The sequence below is a fragment of the Ictidomys tridecemlineatus genome, chromosome 3 (assembly GCF_052094955.1).
Source record: "Ictidomys tridecemlineatus isolate mIctTri1 chromosome 3, mIctTri1.hap1, whole genome shotgun sequence".
Lineage (NCBI taxonomy): Eukaryota > Metazoa > Chordata > Mammalia > Rodentia > Sciuridae > Ictidomys > Ictidomys tridecemlineatus.
Genome location: NC_135479.1, coordinates 47,686,521 through 47,709,831, shown reverse-complemented (window position 1 = coordinate 47,709,831; position 23,311 = coordinate 47,686,521). Strand labels below are relative to the sequence as shown.

Genomic DNA, 23,311 nt, shown 5'->3' with positions numbered 1-23,311 from the left:
TGCTTCTGACGCTTCATTCCAGCCATCAGCAGTCCCTGTGCCTGCCATGAAAGCCTCTCGCTGCCTTGGCCGCAGTCCCAGCGGGGGGCCTTGGGCCCCGGACATGCGGTGATCTCAGGGCAAGAGCTGCCACCACCACCCAGGACCTCGCCAGGTGAGTCCTCACCATCCAGGGCAGCTGGTATCCTCCAAGGCACATGGGGGGCCTAGGGTGTGGGCCTGGGGGTTGCCTGAGCCTTGTCTGCTCATTTTCAACACCTTGGGGGAAATCAGGAAGGAGCCTGGGCTCCAGGAGGGGAAACCCAGAAGCGAGCTCTTAGCTGCTGTGCCACGTGAGAAGGTAGGTTCCAAAGGACCCAGGAACCCAGAATTTGGGAACCCTGAGGAGGGAGATGATTTCACAGCTGTCCAAGGCCAGAGGTGAAGCTCCTGTTTCCCTTGGTGGGCTCTGGGATCGCAGTTCTCGGGGGCAGAAGTGTGACAGGAGTTGAGGATGGAATGAAGTGGCTCAGTGCTGAGGAGGGACAGGGCCCAGGGGTCTCCCTGTGGTTGCCAAGCCAGGTCATTTCAATCACTGTCAGGGCTTTGGGGGTGTGATATTCCATTTCTCAGGTGATGAAGCTGAATCCCAGACAGAGGGATGGCCAGGGCAGAGAGAGAGGCCAGCAGGTGAGCTTACAGGGTTTATGGGGTGACTCAGTGAGCTAATTATAGCTGCTGTAGCCCAGTTCAGATTGTCCTGGCCCTGTCCTGTCCTGGCTGCCCACACTCATGGGGAGAGAGGATGGAGCAATCCATGCCATGGGTTAGGGTTAAAGGATCCTTGGGGATCATTCAGCCCATTTCTCAGGAGGGAAGTCAGAGGTCCCCGGAAGGAGTAAGAGACATTCTCTATCCTTCTTTCCTCGTGGCCCAGCCCAGCCTTTAAGTCCCATCTGTCCATGGGTCTTTGGGGGCTGGGACAGGCAATCAGGCCACCTGTCTTTATCAGGCGGTGATTGGATATAGGAGGGACTTGGGTGTTCCTGAGGCTCTCTCTATGGGCTGCCCACCTGGCTGGCCTTAAGGCCCCTCCTGAAACCTCCCTGCTTCAAAGTTCCTGCATTCCAGGGCCAAAGCCCTCCCCAGGATGACTTCCCCTATCCTGAACCTGCTTACTGTTAGTGCGGGCAGCAGGGCTGCCTCATTTCAAAGTCCCTCCAGCCTGATGACAACCTGTTCTGGACACTCCCTCCAGGAAGCTCTCCTACCTGGGGCAGGACCCCGGTGGTTCTGGCTCTATCCCACCAGCTGGCTTCATCTTACAGAAATCCACCCCTCCCTTCTCCTCTCTGTATCCCAGTAGGTCCCACGAGGTGACTTAAGCCAAGATTGGCTTCTTAACTGCAGACCTGCCTCCTGTCCACACCGTCCTCTCCCCATCCATCTTACTCTATGTGGGCAGATGCCCCTTCTTCATCCTCATCCCCCCCTACCCCAGCAGCCTCCTCCTGGCCCCCAGGTTACTGATCTCTACATCTCCATGCCCCTGTAGCCCCACAGCCCTCCATTACTCCCTGCTGCCCTGGGATCAGCCATGGTGCCCAAGTGGTGCTAGAGGTCCTCACGATGGGGTCCCACTGCTCCCGAGCCCCTGCCTGACTGGATTCTCCACAGACTCCCCAGGTTCTCCAACCCCACCAGCTCCTTGCCACTCTCTGGACTGTCCTGATCCCTAGTCTTTGCCCAGGCTGTGCTGGCTGCAGGGATCACCCCGCTTCCACATAGAAGCTTTTGGGTTCCCTTCAAGACGCCTTCCCTCGTCTCTTTGGAATATGTCTCAGTCCCTCCTCCCAGCATCTCCGCACCCCTTGGAGCTCACCAAAGTGCTCAACCAATTCTGAGCATTGGTAAAGTAGGTCTGGACTGAGGAGGGGTCAGCCTCAGGGGAAAGGATTCAATTCCTCCCTCCAAGCAAGAGTGTCTGTGGGGGGTCCAGCAGACAGACAGCTGTCATGGCTGGGTAACAGAGATGATCAGTGTAACAGGTACAGAGACCAGCTGGGTGATGAGAAATCTAAAATATCAGAGGAATCCAAGGCTGTGTTACTAGGAACATAGGGTCTAGAGAAGCGGAGGTGAAATCTGGCTCTGTCAAGGTCAAATGTCTTAAGCGTAGATCTGAACATAAATCCTAAGGGAAGCATAATTCTATTTGAAGTCTGGAGGGGCTAGATATGGTGGTTAGAGGAGAGGCTATAGGCCACGGTGGTCTCTACCTGGATGCCTTGCTGGGCTCTCTTAAGGCCACCTAAGCAGGGAACAGGAGAAACTGCAGAGACAGTCTCCCTGCTCCTAAGAAGGACTGGCAGCCTGGGAAAATGGGGAGCGAATTCTCTGTCCTAGGGGGACAGAGAGTGTGAACCGGAGCTGGATGGTGCCATATGGTGGTGTGAAGTCCCCCGAAACTCCTCCATGCCCCCTCAACCTGAGCATCTGCCTTGTGATTGCATTCCAGCCATGCATGCCCACCCCAAGGAGATGGTGCCCCTAGTGGGCAGGAGGACCACTGGCCCCAGTGGAAACCCTGTTGTCCTGACAGAGAAGAGACCGGCAGAAGTCACCCCCACCAAGAAGAGGTAGGACTGGCAGACTTGGACCTGGCTTTTGTGCAAGTGGGGCACAGAATCTCTACCCTAAGGAACCTTTGCTTCCTGTGACCTAAGAGCATCAGCGTTGTATGGTGGTCTGGTGTTTGAATAGGTATAACTGGGGGGACAGCACTGCATACTTTGCTGGAGATATCTGTGTGACTGTATGACTCCTGGAGGAGTCAGGGGACATAAGGAAGGCTCCTGAAGGAGGAGAGGGACTGTTGGAGCCATCTTTGAGACAAGGATGGAAAAGGTGGGTGGGAATTCCAGGTGGTTTGGACCCTCAACTAGATCCATTTTTCACATACATCAATGACTTTCATTTTGTGTTTGCCTGACCAGGTTAATCAAGCTCTCTAACCACATCTGTGTAAAAGAAGTTTTGTAAACAAAGAAAAAAACAAAACCCAGTTTCATGTATGAGAACTAGCTACCAAAGGTGGAAGGTACTATGAGACCATAGACAGATTCTGGATAGCAAGTATGATTTACTGGGGACTTGCAGACAGAGGTGTGTCTTGGGAGGCATAAGACAGGAGGATCCTGGCACTTCAAGGCTGGAGGAAAGGGTTAAAGCTGTTCTGGACAAAGGTGGCCATGAATGTACCTGGATTTCTCAATTATTAACATGTCCCATGACAGTTGGGTGCCAGTCCTGGTGTTAATGGCTAGCACAACACTCTGGACTCTCTACCTTAAGGAATTTATTTGTCCCGTAAAGTTTGTGATACGTGCCAGGGTCACGTAGCAGGCAAAACGGAGATTGTGACCAAGACGGCTGGATCCCTGCATGGGGACCCTGGCAATGGCACCAACTCAGAGGATGATGGTTAATTGGGATTATGGCAACCAAGTGCTCAGCACAGTGCCTGGTGTGAGGCCAGTGCTCAGCATGTGTCCATAGTCAACAACTTGTTACCCTCATCATCGTCACTGTTGTTGTTACTCTGTGAGGCTCCCGGGAGCTGGGATGGTTCATTCCACTTCCCTGCTGGGGAGACTGAAGAGGGCAGGGGCTTCTCTAGGCTCACACCTTCCTGCTTCTGAGCTGCCTCCAAGACAGGCCCTCCATCCCTCAGCTGCTTGGGTGCTTCTTGAATGGGCCAATCTTGAGCAGAAGGCCACCTCAGCTGTGCCTCCCTTAGACCTAGGATGGCCATTTGCCTTGCCTCCTCTGTTCTCTTCCCAGGTCTCCTCTTGGGCCTAAGGCAAGATTGATGTTTTCCTTCTGTTTTTTTCAAAGACATAATCATTGAGGTGTCCTGTGTATCAGGCCCAAGGTTAGACCCTGGACAGGGAAACAGGGACACTGGGGTGGGGACCAATGAGAAGTTTGGTGCAGCTGAAATGCTGAGTGGGGAGAGGAATTTTGGGGGCAATGAATCTCACTGGGGCTGGTCTTGGGGTGTCAGTTAAGGAACTTGGACAATCCTGAGGGGAGTGGGGAACTCTCAGGAGGGTTTGGAAGTGAGGGACTTCCCATGGGACAGTGTGGTAAGATTTGTATTTTGGAAAGATTACTTTGGGTGACCCACGTGGATGATGGATTGGAGGGGAGGCAGGGCCAGGGAGGTCACAAGGAGGCTGTCTGGAAGGCCAGGTGAGGTCTGAGCCTGGGTTGTCAGGGATGGAGAGGAAAGGACAGATCAGAGAGGTATTAGTGTCGTGGGATCTGCTAGGGGAGGGAAGGGAGAAAGAACCGGAGTCACCTCCTTCTGGTGGGTTGACTTGGAGAGATGGTGGGGCCATCCCTGACTTGAATAATGTGTTATACCAGCTACCAAAGGTGTAACACATTGTTCAAGGTCACAAGGAATGGTCCAAGTTCAGGTGTGGAATTCTGGGTAAGAGGCATCTGAGGGATATCGAGATGGTGACTTCATCCTGGAGCTCAGCAGAGGAGACCGGGTGGAGATGGAGATGAGACAAGTATCTCAGGAGCAAGAGGGGCAGCCTGGGTCTGGATGTGCCTGTCCAGGAAAGAGCAGAAAGATCTGTGAGCTACATTGGCAAGGATCACCTTCCCCTCTCATTTTCTCAGGGGAGGTTCAAATCTTGAGGAAAGATTGAGGACAGGCTTTTGGAAAAATCCCAGGGTATCCCTGCTACAGGAACAGTCTACCTTTTCTGAGCCTCTCACCGTTCATGGACTGCTCTAGGTGTGGCTCTTACTGGTTGACTGCTTGGCCCAGTTGAGGGTATGAGGTGTGCTTCTTTGTCTCCTGAACTGGTGGCCCAGAGATGCTCCAAGGGCTCTTGTGTGAAGGTCTGGACATCTCCTGCAGAACTGAGTATAAGACTTAGGGTTGTAGAAAGGAAAAGAAAAAAAATATATGCAAAGAAAGAGGGCGACCCTGAACAGGAGAGAACCGTGTACTAATGACAGAATTGAAGGAACCAGGAAGTCTACAGCATGGAGAGATATTTGGATCTGGGGGCTTTGCCTGAGCTTCATGCTGTTCCCTGTGAGCAAGGTGGTGCCCAGGATCAGAGATGCAGGCCATACTGGGCTGTGAGAAAGCTGGGCATTTCTTGAGACAATGCACGTGGCCAGACAAGCTCCTTTCCAGCTCTGGACTTGCTCGCAGTCCTGAAGTTATTCCTTGGGAGGAACAGAAATGCAGGAAGAAATGGTTTAGACTTGTCTGTGCACCTGAATTAACAATACCCAGGTGAAGACCTTTGGCCTGAACCAAAGGTAGGAGTAAACAAGGATCATTGGCAGTGGGCAGGAGTCAGGATGTCCTGGGCCAAGACCTGGCCATGTGCCTACGAAGGTGGGAGGGATGTGGGGTGCGGAAGCAAGTAGGCAGGCCCTCACGTCTAGCAGCTGTCCATCCCAGGAGTTAGGTCCTTGCCCAATAATTGGGTCCTCCCTAGCAGGTTCTTGTCACTCTCTTCCTCACATCTTGCACTCCAGCCACTGGGGATGTCCTTCCCAAGACTCAGCCCTACCCTTCCTCCCCAGGACACTTTTCTCATGCTGCCCTCTTTGCCTCCAGGGCTTTTTCCTGAGCCAGTAGAGCATCCCATTCCTGTCTTTAGCTGCAAGGAACTTTGCTTCCCTTGAGCTCCCACAGCCCTACCCTCCTCAGAGGCCGAAGCTGTCATTGGGATGATATGTTAGCCCTGGTTGGGATCTGTGAGCGTGTGAGTAGTTTTTGCGTAAGTGGATGAGACCATGAAGGAGCCGGAAAGGAAAGGAGAGGGGTGAGATGAGGAGCCCAGCATGGCCACTCAGCACGGCCACTTAGCACCGACAAGGACACTGCAGGGTGAGCTGATGCCTTGACCCCTTCCGTGGGCCCTCAGCCTGGGGTGGACAGATGCTCTCACCATCTGGCTTCCTGGACTGTCCTTGTGGAATTGTGGTTCTCATGCTCACGCGTGTCTGCTCACGTGGGTGAGTCTGAAGATAGGGTTGAGCTGTGGCTGGCTGGACTTGAGGGCTCAAGGGACAGGGCTAAGAATCCCTCAAGAGAGAAAGCCAGGAAACCACACTGGGGAAGGAGGGGTGAGGCTGGAGACAGGATCAGCTTTCTCATTGGGCTGGGAGAGGAGGTTCTGTGGCCTGGCTGAGCCCCAGAGAAGGGCAAACACTCACTGCCACAAAAACACACCCTCAGCTGCTCCTCTGGGAGAAGGTCTTGAAGAGAGGGCAGGTGAGGAGAGGCAAAGGACCCCTTGTCACTTGTCCAAGCCCAGAAAGGGGCTGAGGCTTAGAAGAGGCAATGAGAGCAAAGTAGGAGTCACGTGAAGGATTCCACTTCCTAATATTTATGGTTTATTGTTGTGTTGGTATGTCTGATTTTTGATTCTGACCACAGATCTCTGAATTTATTGTATTTACCCTATCTACATACCTGACTACATTATTCATCCGTCCGTCCATCTGTCCACCCATCCATCCAATCATTCTTCTATCATCTAGCCATTACTCATCCATTCACTCATCTGTCCCTCTCTCTAACCAGCCATTCTTCCTTCCACTCTTATTTATTTATTTTTAAAATATTTTTTTAGTTGTCAATGGACCTTTATTTTATTTATTTATACGCAGTGTTGAAAACTGAACCCAGTGCCTCACACATGCTAGGCAAGTGCTCTACCACTGAGCCATAATCCCAGCCTTCCACTCATTTATCTTTCTCTCATACCTATTCTCCCACTCACTCATTCAGCGAGGGTCTTCTGAGTGACAGGACCCCTGTTGGAGAATGCAGGACGATTTTGGGGAATCAGGATGGTGCAATTGTGGTCCCTGCTACTAAGGAACTTATAGCTGAAGGATGATGGATGGTCCAGAGCGCAAAGCCGTGGCCTCAAGCACAGTACCCTGCTCTCTCCCTGGGGGACTGGATCAGCAGACCCGGGAGGGCAGGGAGTTTGCCACTTGCTCACCACTGTACCCTCAGCTTTGGGAACAGTACCCAGCACATTGTAGGTCAATAAATATTTGTTAGGTAAACGCACCACTGAGTAGCTCAGGTGGGGTGGAGTGGGAACCAGGAGAGAGACTGGATCAACTGCCTTAGAGGAAAACTTGTGGGTGTGGGGGTTGGAGCTCCGCGCGGAGAATATTTGGCAGATCTCAACCAGGATAATTTGAGGCTGAGCCTTTAGCAAATGAGTTTGTAGCTCTTGGGTTAGAGAGCCATACTGGAATGGCACTCATTTTGGGGTGGCAGTTCTGGGGCACTGCAGGGATCCGTAGGTGTGGCAATCAAACTGGTTGGCCTTTCATGTCCCAGAGCTGACCTGGCTCCAGAGTGCAGGCCTTAGGAAGCATCTGACCTCACCACTATCCATTTGCATGAGGACACCTGGTTTGGTGATGGAAAGTGACCACCTGGGCCACACAGGAGGCAGAGGCAGAGAGCCTCTAGAACTCAGGCTTTGGGTTTCCAGCCAAACGTTTACTCTTTCCTTTTTCTTCTTTTTTGGAAGAAGTCTTTGCTTTTGGATCAGGTCATAAATTTCCTTCTGATGGGCAGGAGCCAAGAAGGCGAGGGCCAATGTCTCAGCCAGCACTGTCCACTGCCCCACTTATGCTCCATCTCTGGATTAGCTCTGAGCCTTCTAGGCTTATATTGAGGCCAGTTCTGGGCCCCTCCTGCCTGCCCCACCCTGGGCAGTAGCTATATGGGGCAGTCTCCCTCTGTGGCCAACCTTTCCTGCCGGTTGGGTTGAAAGCAGGTCCAGAGGGCTAAACTGAGAGCAGAACAGTGTGAATTATGGTGTGAACCTGGAGCCTGGACAGCAACAAGCAGGTTCTCAGGCCAACTTGGTTTCTACTCTGTGGGGGGAGGGTGACCCTAATGAGCTGCTTCTCCAGTTATCTCATCTGTAGAGTGGGACCATGATCCCTTCCCTCCTGCCTTTCCTTCTGAACTTGACTAAGTGGGACTGTACTTTGGGAGATTTTCGGAGATCTTGCGAGGATAGGAGGGAACCTGCTGGAAGGCACCAGGAAGCAAAGGTTCTTGGGAGCCTCATGTGCCTGGAGAGAGGCCTGGCAGTGGGAGGCCACTGACCTGGACACAGTTAGCAGATGTGCTGCAGCAGCTGCAGGGTGGGGTGTTGCTGCAACTGAAGTCACCCTCGACCTCATCCTTATCATCCTAGTTGTCACCATCTCTGAGTGTGGGATTAGAGTCTCCATGCTCACACACATCTGTATTTTTGGTGTGTCTGAAGATGGGGCCGAGGGCTATAGGGCTCAGTGGACTATGGCAGGCCCCGGACCACACACTGGGTCTGAGTCTTGACTCTCTTGTGGCAGTATCTGTCCTTCTCTGGGGTCAGCCAAGCCATAGGGCCTCTTCTGCCAGTTTAGGAGAAGGCTGTCCCAGGCCCTGCCTCTCCCCTCACTGCCTGGGCTTTCCTTTTTGACTCATCAAAAAGTCAAAAGGTGTCTCAGCCCTGCTCCCTGAGCCCTCAAATCCCCCCTGCTCTAGATCAGCCTTTTCAACCTGTTTTCTGTTGTGATAAAAATTAAAACAAAACAAAAAACCCTACCCTTTGCTGAACAAAGGGACCTGGGACAGGAGTAGGGGTAAGCTAGTGTGACTCTGGCCTTTTCTCCCTCCCTCAAGAGCCCGTAAGGCCTGCATGGATCTTGGAGTCCAGAGGCCTCCTCTTGCAGGGCTCTCACTTCAGACCTGAGTTCTGAGGGCAGCGGAGTGGCCATGGGGAAGCTAGCTCTCTGGGTGCCCTGTTCTCATCTTTGAAAATCCTCTAAACCTGAAGGCAGCTATAGATCCCCAGGTATTGGGCCACCCCCAGTAGAGACTCTGTGGTTTATCCACCCAGCATTTCTAGCAATAGGAGTCACCCAGACTCAGTCTCAAATCCAGGCTCTGCCACAGTGCTGCATGTGACCATGTTGTGTTGGGTTACCCCAGAGCCTCCCAAGGGCTCATCTGTGAACTGTGATAGTGCCTGGCCCTAAGGGCTGCTGTGAGGGCTAGATGAGGTCAGGCCACGCAGAGTTGGCTGAAGTGTGGGGGACCCTCCATGGCAGGGGTGCAGGATGCACAGATGGACAGGTGATGCCCCATCTCTAATGACCTTTCTTGGGTGTCCCCTCAGTGCACACTTCTTCCTGGAGATAGAAGGGTTTGAGCCCAACCCCACTGTTGCCAAGACCTCGCCCCCCATCTTCTCCAAGCCCATGGACTCCAATATCCGGCAGTGGTGAGTATCAGCCCCTTGCTCAGCCCTCAGCTCCCGTGGTTGCCCAGCAACATGCCCAGCAACATGGGCTGTGTAGCCTGGCTTGGCTGTGGGGTACTACCATTTTTAAACTTGTCCCTCCTGCCATACTTCCAGTATCTCTGGCAACTGTGATGACATGGACTCTCCCCAGTCTCCACAGGATGATGTGACAGAGACCCCATCCAATCCCAACAGTCCAAGGTGAGTCTGGCCCTTGCCCATCTCCAACTGGGCCTACCAAGGGAAGGGGGTAGGATAAAACTTTGGAGGCCTGGGCCATGGTTGTGGCATGGAGGTCATTTAGTGAGGGAAGTGGAATATCAAATTTTATAAATTGTAAAATAATACCCGATCATTATAAAATAGTACACAGAGGATCAATAACTTTAGCACAAGACCACTTATGTAAACTTAAAATACATGCATTGAAAAAAGCAATATGCATTTTGCAAAAACACATGCAAACAAGAAGAGACATCAGTGCATCACCAGGTCTGTCCATTTGGAGTATGAGGACAAGGATGGATTGGAAAAGTTCAAACAATGCAAAATATGAAAGTGAAATTTTCCTTCCCCTAGTCCCATATTTCAGGGCAATTTGCTGTGAATAGTTAGGCACATATTCTTCCTGATTATTCCTAAGTGTATCCAGATACATATTTTGATAAATGCGATCACATATGGATAGGAAGGGGAGCTTCCTGGGGCAACATGGAGCCCCAAAAGCACAAACACAGGTGTTGTGACAGGCCTGTGAGGTGTCCCTGAAGGTCCAGCAACTCTGTTGGGGAAGGGGTGATGGTTGCAGGGCAGGGGATAAGGGGATGGTGTGCACAGTGAATTGAAAACATTTTCTGGCCTCAGTGCAAACCTGGCTAAGGAAGAGCAGAGGCGGAAGAAGAAGCGGCTGAAGAAGCGCATCTTTGCAGCGGTGTCTGAGGGCTGTGTGGAGGAGCTGGTGGAGCTGCTGGCGGAGCTACAGGAGCTTTGCAAGAGGCGCCGCGGCGGCATGGATGTGCCTGGTCAGTGCCTGGTCCTGGCAGACTCTGCAGGTCTAGGGATGCCTCTTGGCCCTTGATTCCTGCCCCATCTCCTGCAGGGCTAGGTTTTGAGGAGCCTTGCGTGCTGGGATAGCAGCCTTTAACTCAACTCTGAGGGCAGTGGGGAGCTATGGAAGGGTTTAGGCAGATGGGCATCATGGCCTGGCTCCTGCATGTTGCTGTTCAAATGGTGTTGGGACCCTGAAGGAGGGCTGGGAGATTTCTTCAGGCATGGCATTGTCAGAACTTGGTGACATGAGGATTGAGGAAGAGAGGAGTCCAGGGTGACACCATTTGGACTTGGGTAGCTTGGTGGATGGTAGGGTCCTTGCTGTCTGGGGGACCCAGAGAAAAGCAAGTGAAAGAGGAGATCCCAAATAAGATCTATTTGTAGGCTCCAGGGAGGGAGAAGATGGAGATAGAGATTTCAAAGTATCAACACAGAGGTGGAAAGAGGGAAGCCAGGCAGTGGGTGAGACTGCCCCTTGCCAGGGACAAGGAGCAGAGGCCAACGAGCAAAGGGCTTTCTTTGGCAGGAGAAGGGAGAAGGAGCCCAGAGCTGGAGAAGGAACAGCTGGTAAAGAAGGAAGAGTGCTAGGAAGTTCACGGTTGGGGAGGCCAGGCAGGGGACAGGGTGGGGAGCAGGATCTTGAGGCGAGAGGCTGCAGCTCCCACACCTTCTTTTGGGTTATGAGGGTCAAGGGCAACTGGTCCCTTCTGCCCACACCTCCATCTGTGACCCTGCCTGTAGACTTCCTCATGCACAAGCTGACAGCCTCAGACACAGGGAAGACCTGCCTCATGAAGGCCTTGTTAAACATCAACCCCAACACCAAGGAGATCGTGCGGATCCTGCTGGCCTTCGCCGAGGAGAACGACATCCTGGACAGGTTCATCAACGCCGAGTACACTGAGGAGGCCTATGAAGGTATCCTGGCTGCCAGAGGCTGTGCAGATGTTTCCCAGGTTGGGGGGCCGGGCCACAGGGCCACCAGAGGCACTGCTACCACCTAGAAGCCTGAGCGCACTGCATGGTGCTGGGCATGCAGCAGGCACTCCACTTGCCCTTCCTTCTTTCTACAAGCAACTGTGAGCACTGACTATGCGCCAGGTGTTGTTTTTGGCACCTGGGTGAACAAGAGAGATTAAGGTCACTGCTTTAAATAAGGTAATTTTAGACAGGAAATCTATGGAAATAAAGGTAATATGACAGAAAGGGGCTGGAGATAGGCCACTTTAGCATGGATGGAGAAAAGGACTCTTGACTGCATGATGAGAAGAATCCAGAGTGGGAATGAGTGAGGCATATGGCAATGGACAGGAGGCTGGAGATGAGGCTGGACATCCCAGCAGGGGCCCAGAGAAGCAACTATGTATCATCATCATCATCATTATTAATGGTCCCGTTTGAGTCTTGGTGCTGTGTAGATGGTACATGGAGACAAATTTGGGATAGTATTTCTCTACCCAGGAAAGTCATTGTGAATAATCAATAAGATATGTGCTCATTTGCGTTTTTAGAGTCAGTAAACAGCCTGTTAAGGTTAGATGCTTGTAGCAAAAATAATTGGTTCCTGATTGGTCATCTTGCTGACATGCCAGTGGGCACTAAGAACCTCACCTTTTTCCAGGTGGAGTCTAGCTCAGGCCCTTCACTGTTCTTATTAAGAAAACCATTTTATTACTTAAACTCTGCAGATTGTCAAAAGGTTTTTTGTCATATATAAGAAAACACCAAGGATGTGACACATAGAAGCTATGGAAAAGGGGAGAGGAAACCCAGGGAAGATTGCTGCTATTGAGTGTTGAACTGCACATTGAGTTGGTAGTCAAAGCAAAGAGAGAAACTGAGTGAGCCATACAATATTCTTAGCCTGGCACTAAGGAGTTGATGCTAGTCCTCTAGACAGCCAGGTTCAGACCAGTGCATCAAGTTTGTCTTGATTCTTCTCCCTTTTCAGTCCCCTTCTGTGCCCTCCTCAGGGACTTAGAGATTTTACCTTTCTGGCAGCGGATTCCCTTGAGGGCAGGGATGGAGTCCGTTTTCCCACAGTTGATTTTCTGGTGCTTTTAGGGTCTCACATTGGAGATATTTAATATAGATTTTTTGATTGGGTGGACAAATTAAAGTTATTAGTATCTCATCAAGGCCTTGTGTAGTGGCCACAAACCCGACTCCTCTCCTTTCTCTGCCACCCCTTATCTCTTCCTTCTTTCATGAATTTGTCTCCTGCTGGTGGGCTTCTCTCTCTGCAGAGTAGAAGCAGCAATTTTTTCCTGCCGCCCAGGATACCATCCTTGCCCCACCACTCTGCCCCCTGACGATGTCTCTGAGGCCCTCCCTTCAGTGTTTCTAGGCAGTCCCCGCCACGTGGGGCTGCGGGATTCCTGGATCAGTTAGGTTGGTCCCCGGGTCCCAGCGCTGAGCACCCCTGCCCGACCCCGCCTGTCCGCAGGGCAGACCGCGCTGAACATCGCCATCGAGCGGCGCCAGGGAGACATCACCGCGGTGCTCATCGCGGCGGGCGCCGACGTCAACGCCCATGCCAAGGGGGTCTTCTTCAACCCCAAGTACCAGCACGAAGGCTTCTACTTCGGTAGGTGCCGCTGTCGCCCGGGGTGGGCTGGGGGGGGTGGCTTCCTAGGGAGGAGGAGGGGAAAGGGTGAGCCCGAGGGGCTGGGGAAGCGGGAGGAGGGAGGTGGACTTGTGGACAAGTGGGGGAGGGGAGAGGAAGGGGGAGGGCAAGTAGGGGAAGGGGAGGGGCACAGGCGTCCCCTGCTCTGGCTCTGGCCCGGTGGTACCTGCCCCCAGAGGCGCTGGCAGGCTGGAGACCTTTTAGCCAGGTAGCAGCTTCCAGGCTGCGGAGGACAGAGCCTGATTGGGAGGCTGCTGAGACAGATCCATCTGAGCAGGACCCCTAGGGTGGATCAGAGAAAGAGGGGCCTGGGGAGGTAGGGTGGAGCCCCAAAGCCTGCAAACCCCGGGACATCACTTGGCATTAGAGGGCACATAGGTAGTCACCTGAGCAACTCTTTGTGGGGAACAGAGACTTGGGGGAGAGCAACGGAAAAGAGCCCTGTTTCACAGGAGAGAGATGGTTCTGAGAAGGGAAGTGACTTTCCCTAGCCTAGTATAGCCTCCATGTAGGTAGGTGTCCTCGCTTCCAACTCTGGTCTCTGTCCCTTGTACTCAGGGCCTCTCAGGGAATCAAAAGTGAGAGAAGCCAGCCACAACCACCTGTAATCTCAGAGGCTGGTGAGGCTGAGGCAGGAAGATCACAACTTCAAAGCCAGCCTCAACTATTTAGTGAGACTCAGTTTCAAAATGAAAAAAAAAAAGGGGGGGGGCTGGAGATGTGGTTCAGTGATTAAGTGCCCCCCAGGTTCAATCCTTGGTATGAAAAAAGAAAAAAAAAAAGCAAGAGGAGGAAAATCTCTGACAAGTTGGGAAATCCAACAGCAATTAGGGTTAGATGTATCAACCTAAATATATATATATATATATATATATTTTTTTTTTTTTAAATCACATTCTCCAAAGAATACTGACATTTATTTGGGAATAATAGAACTTTGCAATGGGGATATGCATGCCATAGTGAACTGAGGTTGAGCAGGGCACGATAGTATACCTCTGTAATCCAGCTATGTGGGAGGCTGAGGCAGGAGGATTACAAATTTGACACCATCCTGGGGAATTTAGCAAGACTCCCGTTTCAAAATAAAAAAATAAAAAGAACCAGGAATGTAGTTCAGTGGTAGAGTGCCCTTGGGTTCCATCCTGAGTGTCTGTCTGTCTGTCTGCCTGTCTGTTTCACACACAAAGAAGTTGAGGCAAGGGGAAGTTTTAATGAGAATTGTGTCAGATATTTTGAAGCAAATAATCCTTGGCCACAGTGGTTAATAATAAGTGTGGTATCAGTCCAAGGTTGAACAGTTTGGGGCAGATGTTTTTGCACTGGTACTTTTTGTATAAAGTTGTGGCAGCCCCTATTCAAGTGACTGGCAGAGTGGTTTTTTTTTTTTTTTTGGTATACCAGTTCTCAGGGACACTTAACCACTGAGCCACATCCCCAGCCCTATTTTGTATTTTATTTAGAGACAATCTCACTGAGTTGCTAAGCACCTCGCCATTGCTGAAGCTGGCTTTGAACTCGTGATCCTCCTATGTCAGCCTCTTGAGCTATTGAGTGGTAGAGTGTTTTGTGAATCATGTGAATCATGTGTAAGAGTCCTTCCTTTGTAACTGCTCCCCCCCCCACCCCCACCCCCGGCTTTGTTTACTTTTTTTTTTGGTTAGGTTTGACACAAGTGACTCCATTTTGATTCTGACAATATTCAATATTTCTTTCACAGATGCTCTGGGTGGAAAAAAAAAAGGTTGAAATGTGTAGTTTAGATCTGGTGACCTCACCCACTTAATTGCACAGTTGTGTTATTTCCACACATGCTTAGAGCTGTGAACCACCACCATGATCAAGACAAGCCACCAGCAGCTCTGCCAGATCCAAACATTTCTCTGAGTAATTTTACAGGAAATTGCCAGCCCTGGCCTGAGAACCACTCATCTCTTTTCTCTTCTGTGTAGCTTTAAATTTTTTTTTTAAGATGGACCTTTATTTTGTTTATTTATATGCAGTAGTGAGAATCAAACCCAGTGCCTCACATATGCTAGGCAAGTGCTATGCTGCTGAGCCACAACCCCAGCCCCTCTTCTGGGTGTCTTTTAATGAGCAGGACTAGATGGTTCTGTGAGTCCTGGAGGACAGGGTCTTGTCCAGTCAGTTTTGTGTCCCCATTGCCCAGCACAGAGCCTGGTTGCAGTTGGTGTTGGGAAACCTTTGTTAGGTGTGAAGAGAGGGGACAGGAGGAAGAAGACTGAGAGGAGGCAGGAGCCTTGGCCTCCAGTCGTGGTGCTGTCCCATGCTTGCTGTTTGACCATTTGGGAGTCAGTGGCCTTCTCTTTTCTTAACAAACATTTATTGAGCACATACTATCTGTGTCAGGAACTGTTTTAGGTGCTTGAAATATATCAGTGAACAAAACAAAGATCCCTGCCTTCATGGGACTTATATTGTAGGTCTGGAGAGAGGCCATCAATAATAAACATTATAAATAAGAATGTTATGCATTATGTTAGAAAATGGAAAGTGCTACGTAAAAAAATACAAAGTAAAGCAGGGGAAGAGGGACCAGAAGTTCTGACTGTGATGAGAGGATTTGATTTTAAATAAGGTAAGGTTAGGGTGACTCACAGAGAGGGCGATACTTGAACAAAGACTTGAAGCAGGTGATAGAGTGAGCAGTGCAGAAATCTACATGCAGAGGGAACAGCCCAGGCAAAAGTCCTGAGATAGGAAAATGCCCGGTGTGTTAGAGGGACAGGAAGAAGGCCATTGTGGCTGGAGGGGAGTGAGGGATAGAGGAGGAGAGATCAGAAGGGCTTTGTGGGCTGTCATTGGAACTGGGGCTTTTATTCTGGGAAGGTGGGATTCACATGTTAATGGCAGCAGGTGGTGGGTGGACTGGGGTGGATCTTGCTGCTGTGCTGAGCACAGTGGTTAGAGGGCGGCGGGGAAGCAGGGAGTTTGGTTAGAAGGCCACAGCATCAGTGGAGCTTCAGTCTCTGTTCAAATGGGAGAGGAAGAGACCATCAAGGAACCTCAGGTGTCAAAGCCACTGGGACGTCAGGCTGTGGACCCCTGGGGCCTGGGCACACTGCTTCTGACCTCTGAGATACCTGAATCCCAGTGCTCCCCTGGCCCAGGTGAGACGCCCCTGGCCCTGGCGGCATGCACCAACCAGCCCGAGATCGTGCAGCTGCTGATGGAGAATGAGCAGACGGACATCACCTCGCAGGACTCTCGGGGAAACAACATCCTACACGCGCTGGTGACGGTAGCCGAGGACTTCAAGACCCAGAATGACTTTGTTAAGCGCATGTACGATATGATCCTGCTGAGGAGCGGCACCTGGGAGCTGGAGACCACCCGCAACAATGACGGCCTCACGCCACTGCAGCTGGCCGCCAAGATGGGCAAGGCCGAGGTGGGACAGCGGGCCAGGGTGACGGGAGGTTGGGGAGGTGCCGCTGCCACTCTGCCAGTGCTGGTGCCCTCCTAAGGATCCCGCAGAACACGGCCTCAGCCCTGGGAAGGTCCCAGCCTTAGATCCAGAGTGCGGCTGTGGCCTGGGACAGGTTATTCTGAGTGACAGCCAGTGAGATGTGGGCACCCCCTCTGGATTTCAATGCCACAGTTTTTGTTCTCTCTCTTCTCCTGGGACTTCCTAGTTGGGGCGGAGATGACACAATGCTTTGTGCCTGAGCATTTCTGTGTGGTGCTGGACCCAAGCAGAAGCTGAATGTCTGACCCTCAGGGCCTCAGGCCTCTCCTGAGGACAGGTGTTCCAGAACGACTTGTCTGGGCCCAGAACTGACTTTTTTTTCCCAAGGTCAGAACTCAGGTTCTTTCTAGGGCTCAGATTCAGAGGCTTAAGCCTGCTCCTCAGCCTTTGAGCCTGGGAGGGGATGGCCGCTCCTAGGAGACTGCAGGGCAGACAGTGCCTTTGAACAATCACAGCTGTGCACACCCCTCCCTAGTCAGCTGCCCTGAGGGCTTTGGGTGGTGTTCCAGTGGCCAGGGCTGGGGACCACAAGAGACCTTTTTATTCTCCTACTGGGGGAGGAGGAGATGGGAATGGCTTCAACAGAGGAGGAATTGTGTCCTTGCCTCCCCCTTCTCCTCCCCACCCCTGGGTCACAGCCTTCTGGGGGCTTTGATAGTCAGATTGTGGTTTCAGATTTAACCTCCTCCTGGGTCTCATCTCTGCACATGCTCTCCCTGCCACCCCAGCTCAGGGCAGAGCCTCCCTGTGGAGGCCAGTCTAGGGGAGGCACCTGTACCCCTCCCCACTCCTTTCCTGGATGTTGCCCAGGGCAGCCACTCTTAGAGAGTGGAGGGTAGGTGACACTAAAGCAGACCTGCCCTTGGGGATTTTATAGGCTTGTCTGTGTGGTGGGGAAGCCCAGTCCTAGGAGCTATCTGCCTGGGCTGTGGAGACCTGCTTACCATGAGAGATGGCAAGGGAATGCTGCTGGGTTGTGCAAGACCCATACTGTGACACCTCCTACTCCAACAGCACCTCCTACCCCAACAGCACCTCCTATTATGTCTTGGGCTCCTGACCCAGGAAGCTGTAGTCCCCATACTTGAGTAACCCAGGGCTCAGCTTTCCGGAAGTAGTGAGCTGGATAGTGGGTAACCCTCCAGTCATCTCTACTTAGTAGTCTCCTGGGTCTACCCTCCCCCACACTAGCTTTCAGTAGTTGGTGGTGTTTGGGTGTTTTAAAAATTCCGCTAGACACCTAACATTCAGCAGAGTTTGAGGATCACTGACCCCACAGCTGGCCAGAGTGGTGAGCCTCAGTTTGACTGAGGGTGGAATGAGAAACTGGACATCAACTTCTAGCTTCTTCTCAAGTCCAAGCCAATTGGAAATTGTTACCAAAAAATGATCAATTCCATTAGGGTGCAGTGGCACATTCCTGTAATCCCAGCAGCTCAAGAGGCTGAGGCAGGAGGATCATGAGTTCAGAGCAAGCTTCAGCAACTTAGTGAGGCCTTGTCTCAAAATGAAATATAAAAAAGGGCTGAGGGGGCTGGGGTTGTGGCTCAGGGGTAGAGTGCTCACCTAGCACACGTGAGGCCCTGGATTCGATCCTCAGCACCACATAAAAATGAAATAAAGATAAAAAAAAAAAGGCTGAGGATGTTAAGGGCCCCTGGATTCAATCCCTGGTACCAAAACTAAACAAACAAAAGCAACCAAACAAACAAAAAATCAATTCCTGGGTTCTTCACTGAACTGGAGCCCCAGTTGGTGCAAGGATTAGGAGGAATTGATGGTGCAGTTTTGTGTAGCTTGTGAAGGGCCTTCACATCTTTGGTCCCCAGTGAGATGGGCAGAACTGGAGCTTTGCACCCATTCCACTGATACTGCAGGGGCCCAGAGGTCATGGTGCAGATGCAGGACTCAAACCATCTTGATGGAAGCATCTTTGGGGCCTGCCCTGCCTCTGGCTGGCCCAGCCCTGTTGGGCCCAAGCCCCATCTGTGGCTGACAGTTGTTCCCCTTCCTGTCCCCAGATCCTGAAGTACATCCTCAGTCGTGAAATCAAGGAGAAGCCGCTCCGGAGCCTGTCAAGGAAGTTTACTGACTGGGCGTATGGCCCTGTCTCGTCCTCACTGTATGACCTCACCAACGTGGACACCACAACAGACAATTCTGTGCTGGAGATAACCGTCTACAACACCAACATCGATGTGCGTCTCTTGGGCAGTTGGGAGGGGCAGGGAACTGGGGCGGGACCTCAGTCTGCCACCGGGAAGACCCAGACCGTTAGCTCCATGGTGCCTGGAGTCCCCAGGGCTTTCTCTCAGCAGCAGAATTAGACATGGAAGCAGGGGTTGGGGGCTGGGGAGGCGCTGGGCTCCACTGTTCCTAGTCAGCCTCAGATTGCGGACCCTAATGGTGAAGGGTCTCTGGGTTCCGGAATCCTGGGAAGTTTGGGGTGTGAATATAGTCCATGTGGCCTGGCTTGGAATCCTCCCTCCTCCCAAACCTGGTTCCACATGAGGATCTGGGGATGCACGGCTTCCTGGAGGAGGTTGGAGCAGGAGATTAGTGAAATTGGAGGTGAATAGAGAGGATCAGCTCTGAGAGGTTTTTAGCTCTTGGGAGAAGTGAGACAGAAGGCTGTTGGTATTTTACCAAGTCTTGCTTCCCAGAGCCTGCCTTGTCTAGGGTTTCTCTGGACCCTTGCAGCAGCCTGGTTGGTAGGGCAGGGATTGTTATCATTTTATAGCTGAGGAGATTGAGGCACAGAGAGAGTCAGGGGCTGTCCTAAGGACACACAGTGAAGAGGGAGATTGGGATTGGAATCTCTTTTTAGCTCTCCCTCCCTGCTGTGCAGCAGATGCTCTGGCTGGAAGCCACACTCTCCTGGAGCCTTCCCTGCTGTCTGTATGCTTTGGGAAGAGCCCAGGTGCCAGAAATGACCTTTCCACCATTTCCAGCCAAACCAGTCCATTGGGCATAATGACAGGTCCCTTCAGCCAAGGGCCCCACTGACTCAGAGCTCATGATGGGCCCTTTGAAAGTGGTCCTTCCCTGTCTCCTCATCTCCATGGTGACTGGTGGTGTTTTCCCCACAGAATCGGCATGAGATGCTGACTCTGGAGCCCCTGCATACGCTGTTGCACATGAAGTGGAAGAAATTTGCCAAATACATGTTCTTCTTGTCCTTCTGCTTTTATTTCTTCTACAACATCACCCTGACTCTTGTCTCTTACTACCGTCCTCGGGAGGTGGAGGTACGTGGGTCTTTGGGGGTGGATGGGGAGGTGAGACATGGAGGAGCCTGGAGCTGTCCCTGGGCAGATGGGGAAATTGAGGCCCAGAGAGGCATAGAGATTTGTGTGGGGGTCACTTTCAAAGTTTCTAGGGAACTGAATGTCTTTAGAACTTAGTAGGGCTAAGCTCCAGGCACTTAGCCCCAGGGGAACTCATGCTGGGGAGAGTTGGGGAATCAGGAAACCCAGGCCCTGTCCAGGCTTTTGATCTGAATCTAGAATGCATTGGGCGTTTCTGCTGTGAGGGCCACAGGAGGTGGAAGGAGGGTGTGGTCACTTGGCCAAACTACCCACCCCTCTGGGCCTTGGTTTCCCACCCAACACCAGAGCACAGATGGGCTTTGTTGACTATGTTAGGAGGCCCTGCTGAGTGTCTGGTGATGGATGGGTTCTGGGAGGGATGAATGCCACAGGGCATGTGGAGGAGTCGCACAGATTGGCTCATCCTGCTCACTGTGGAGTTCTGGTTCCCACCAAGGGTAGGGAAGGCAGGGGCAGGGGCCTTCCATTCGCTCTCAGGCTCTCTACAGAGATGGTGTTCCAGGCTGGCCTCTGGTCCAGCTTGAGGGTCTGGAGTGTGTGGGTGTCGTGGTCCCTGGAGCTGGTGCTGCCCACCCTCCTCACTTTCTCCTCCCCCTCCTCACTTTTCCCCACAGGCCCTCCCACACCCCTTGGCCCTGACGCACAAGATGGGGTGGCTGCAGCTGTTGGGGAGGATGTTTGTGCTTATCTGGGCCACATGCATCTCTGTGAAAGAGGTGAGTGAGCTTCTGAGCCTTTCCAGACTGTTCTGTGAGGCAGGCAGGGTGAGGGCAGGCCTGCTGCCATCCTGCCCTGCTCTACCATTCTTGATGGGCATGTGGGGAGGAATTTCCCTTCCAAGCCTTAGATCCCAAGTTAAAACATGGGAATAAGTGAATAAGGCAGACCTGGTCTACCTACTTCATTCCCTCTGTACACCTGTCCAGTTTATCCACCCTTTACCTCTTTCTAGCCACTCAGTGAGCATCCACCTCTCCTTGTCCTCACCCATCATCCCCTACCCACCTGCTCTCAGCCACCCAGCCACTCATTCATGCATCCATGTTCCCATGCTACCTTACCCCCACCATCCTTCAATCCTCTATCCAAGCATCCTTCCATCTGTTTTGTTTTTTAACTTTTATTTTTTGTGGTGCTGGGGATTGAACCCAGGGCCTTGTGCATGTGATGTAAGCACTCTACCAACTGAGCTATATCCCCAGCCCCATCATCCTTCCATCTGTTTATCTATGCATGCATCTATCTAATCCATCCATCCATCCACTCATTCATCCAAGCAATGAATCAACAGGTATATTCTGAGCACCTTCTACATGTGAGGACTTGGGTGGTAAGGATGGAGTTTGCCCTCTTTGGTTCACAGTTTGGTAGGAGATAGATCATGGGAACAGACATCTATATTTTAAGGTAGACTTGGAAAAGTGCCCTAAGTTGGGCAGAAGAAGGGACTTTTATCTAGGGGCAGGGGGAGGGAGGGAAGCTTGAAGACAGGCTGGTAGGGTAGGGTGCCATACAAGGACACGGGGACAGGATCATACAGGGTAGTTGTGGGAAATAGCAGGACCAAAAGCTCAGAGGCTGGAAATCTAGGCCATTTTTGGAGAATGGAGCTGTTGTGATTATGTAACTTTGCAGGTTCTGGGGTTAGGATGGGGGTCAAGAGTTAGAAAGGTAAGAAGATCTGAAGGAACAACCCTCCTTACTGTGGGGTCACCTACAGTAATCTAGACATAGGACTTCTTCCATGTCCCTCCCTGGTTTTTGATTGGACCTTTGCACACTCACCTCTCATGGAGTCTCAGTCCTGGGGTGAACTCTCTCCCTGAGATCCTCCAGTGAGTGGCATGCAGAGGACAAATTTTTCTTTTCCTTTGTCCCTAGGGTATCGCCATCTTCCTGCTGAGACCCTCAGATCTGCAGTCCATCCTGTCAGATGCCTGGTTTCACTTTGTCTTGTAAGTAGGTCTTTCCTCTTGGTTACACCTCAAAGGCAGGGCCCAAGTCCTCTGTTGTGGCTGTCATGTCCCTCTGGAGTAGCTACTCCACCATTTAAACTATGTCCAGGCCTTTTGCCACGGTTACATACCAGGGATCTCCTCTCTTGCATCTAGTAAGAAGGGCACACAGATGTGCTACATAAATGTGGAGCAGATCAGAAACCCTTAGGACAGCACCTACCATCTGGTGACAGTGATGGCTGACTCTGTCCACTCTGTCACCGAGCCTCAGGTGGCAGGCAGCATAGAGAAAGCCCGAGAAGGTGTAGCGGTTCTGTTTTCTTGTTTACAAAGTGATATTCCAGGGCAGCCCCTCCTAGTTGCTGGGACCTCAAAGTTGCCATCTGGGACCTTAGCAGATCAGGACTGGAAGGCACCTGAGAAATCACTGAGTCTCATGTATTGATCCCCTGAAGCTCCCAGAGCTAGGAAGCGAGTCACCTTGAAGTCACAAGGCACTTCAGTGACACTCCAGTAGAAGTCCCAGCTCACTAGTCATTTTACTCCCAGCTTATGCAGACTTGATGGCCACAGGGCCCCAGGCAGAAAGCCCAGCTCAGCAGCCTCTCTGAATGAGGTCATAAGTGGCTAACATCAAAGGCTCATGTGACCTCTGTCACTAAATGAACAGAGGCTGATTCAGCTTTACTGCCATGGTAATGGGATAGAATCTGCAGCTTGGAATGAAGAATGCTAAGCTCCACAGACTGGAGTCTCTCTTCTGAGCATTTAAGAAGCTGGGTCTATGGAACCTTGAATCTGGGCCTAATGCTTCCAAATATCTACTTATTTTATTAAGTATGCACCTGCCTTCCAGAGACATGAACCCAGTTCTTCATCCTTGTGGGCAAATGGGGTACCCAGATACTGCAGTAAAATGGATGGGCCAGGTGCAATACTGCTCCACATGCAAGTTGCATACACATCTGTCACCTTTGAGGAAGCATGATTCCAGAGAAGAATGTATTTATACAACTACTGGTTTCAGTCCATTGCCCTGTTCTTCTGATTCTTTATTGTTTTGTTAGCATAGAGAAAGGTGGAGACATTCTTCCTCATTTCATTCCCACTGCAATTGATCATTCATTTGTTCTTCACTCTGCCAGAAAAACAAGCTTTATGTTTCCTTATTATGGTTAGGCATTTTATAATTGTGGAAACTGTCAGATGTTATAAGTAGGAGAGTATTTTTAACCCTATGTTGGCAGAGTATATGCACTGTTGATGAGAGCGTTTGGATATCCTATGTGTGGTATATATTGTACTTTAAAAATGTAATTGTGCTAAAGTGCACATAAAAATAAAAGCATCTTGACCATTTTTAAGTGTTCAGCTCAAAATTGTGAGGTACATCCAACTGGCTGTGCAACCAATCTTGCAAAACTGAAACTGTGTACCTAGTAAACAACAATTCTCTTTTTCCCTCTGACACCCTGGCCACCACCTATCTATTTTCCATCTCTTGTGAA

The 23,311-nt window shown here is 51.4% G+C and overlaps 1 protein-coding gene and 1 long non-coding RNA gene across 4 annotated transcripts in view; one reads left to right on the top strand and one right to left on the bottom strand.

Annotated features, from left to right (window-relative positions):
• Positions 1-23,311, top strand: part of Trpv3 (transient receptor potential cation channel subfamily V member 3) — a 31,399-nt gene continuing 8,088 nt past the window's right edge. The window contains exons 1-12 of the mRNA XM_005337295.5: positions 1-154; positions 2,498-2,618; positions 9,225-9,329; positions 9,465-9,551; positions 10,215-10,372; positions 11,142-11,318; positions 12,847-12,987; positions 16,158-16,438; positions 18,538-18,714; positions 19,606-19,764; positions 20,460-20,561; positions 21,727-21,800. Of these exons, the coding sequence (XP_005337352.1) occupies positions 2,500-2,618; positions 9,225-9,329; positions 9,465-9,551; positions 10,215-10,372; positions 11,142-11,318; positions 12,847-12,987; positions 16,158-16,438; positions 18,538-18,714; positions 19,606-19,764; positions 20,460-20,561; positions 21,727-21,800 (1,580 nt within the window). The 5' untranslated portion in view covers positions 1-154; positions 2,498-2,499. The remainder of the gene's footprint in view (positions 155-2,497; positions 2,619-9,224; positions 9,330-9,464; positions 9,552-10,214; positions 10,373-11,141; positions 11,319-12,846; positions 12,988-16,157; positions 16,439-18,537; positions 18,715-19,605; positions 19,765-20,459; positions 20,562-21,726; positions 21,801-23,311) is intronic.
• Positions 3,102-22,396, bottom strand: LOC144376146 (uncharacterized). Of its 3 annotated transcripts, none has more exons than XR_013436270.1 (3): positions 21,631-22,396; positions 4,774-5,235; positions 3,102-4,603 (listed from the first exon to the last, which is right to left on the bottom strand). It is a non-coding gene; the product is annotated as an uncharacterized LOC144376146 (long non-coding RNA). The 3 variants fall into 3 exon arrangements; XR_013436272.1 differs by having other exon boundaries at positions 4,806-5,235; XR_013436271.1 differs by having other exon boundaries at positions 4,774-4,920; positions 21,631-22,393.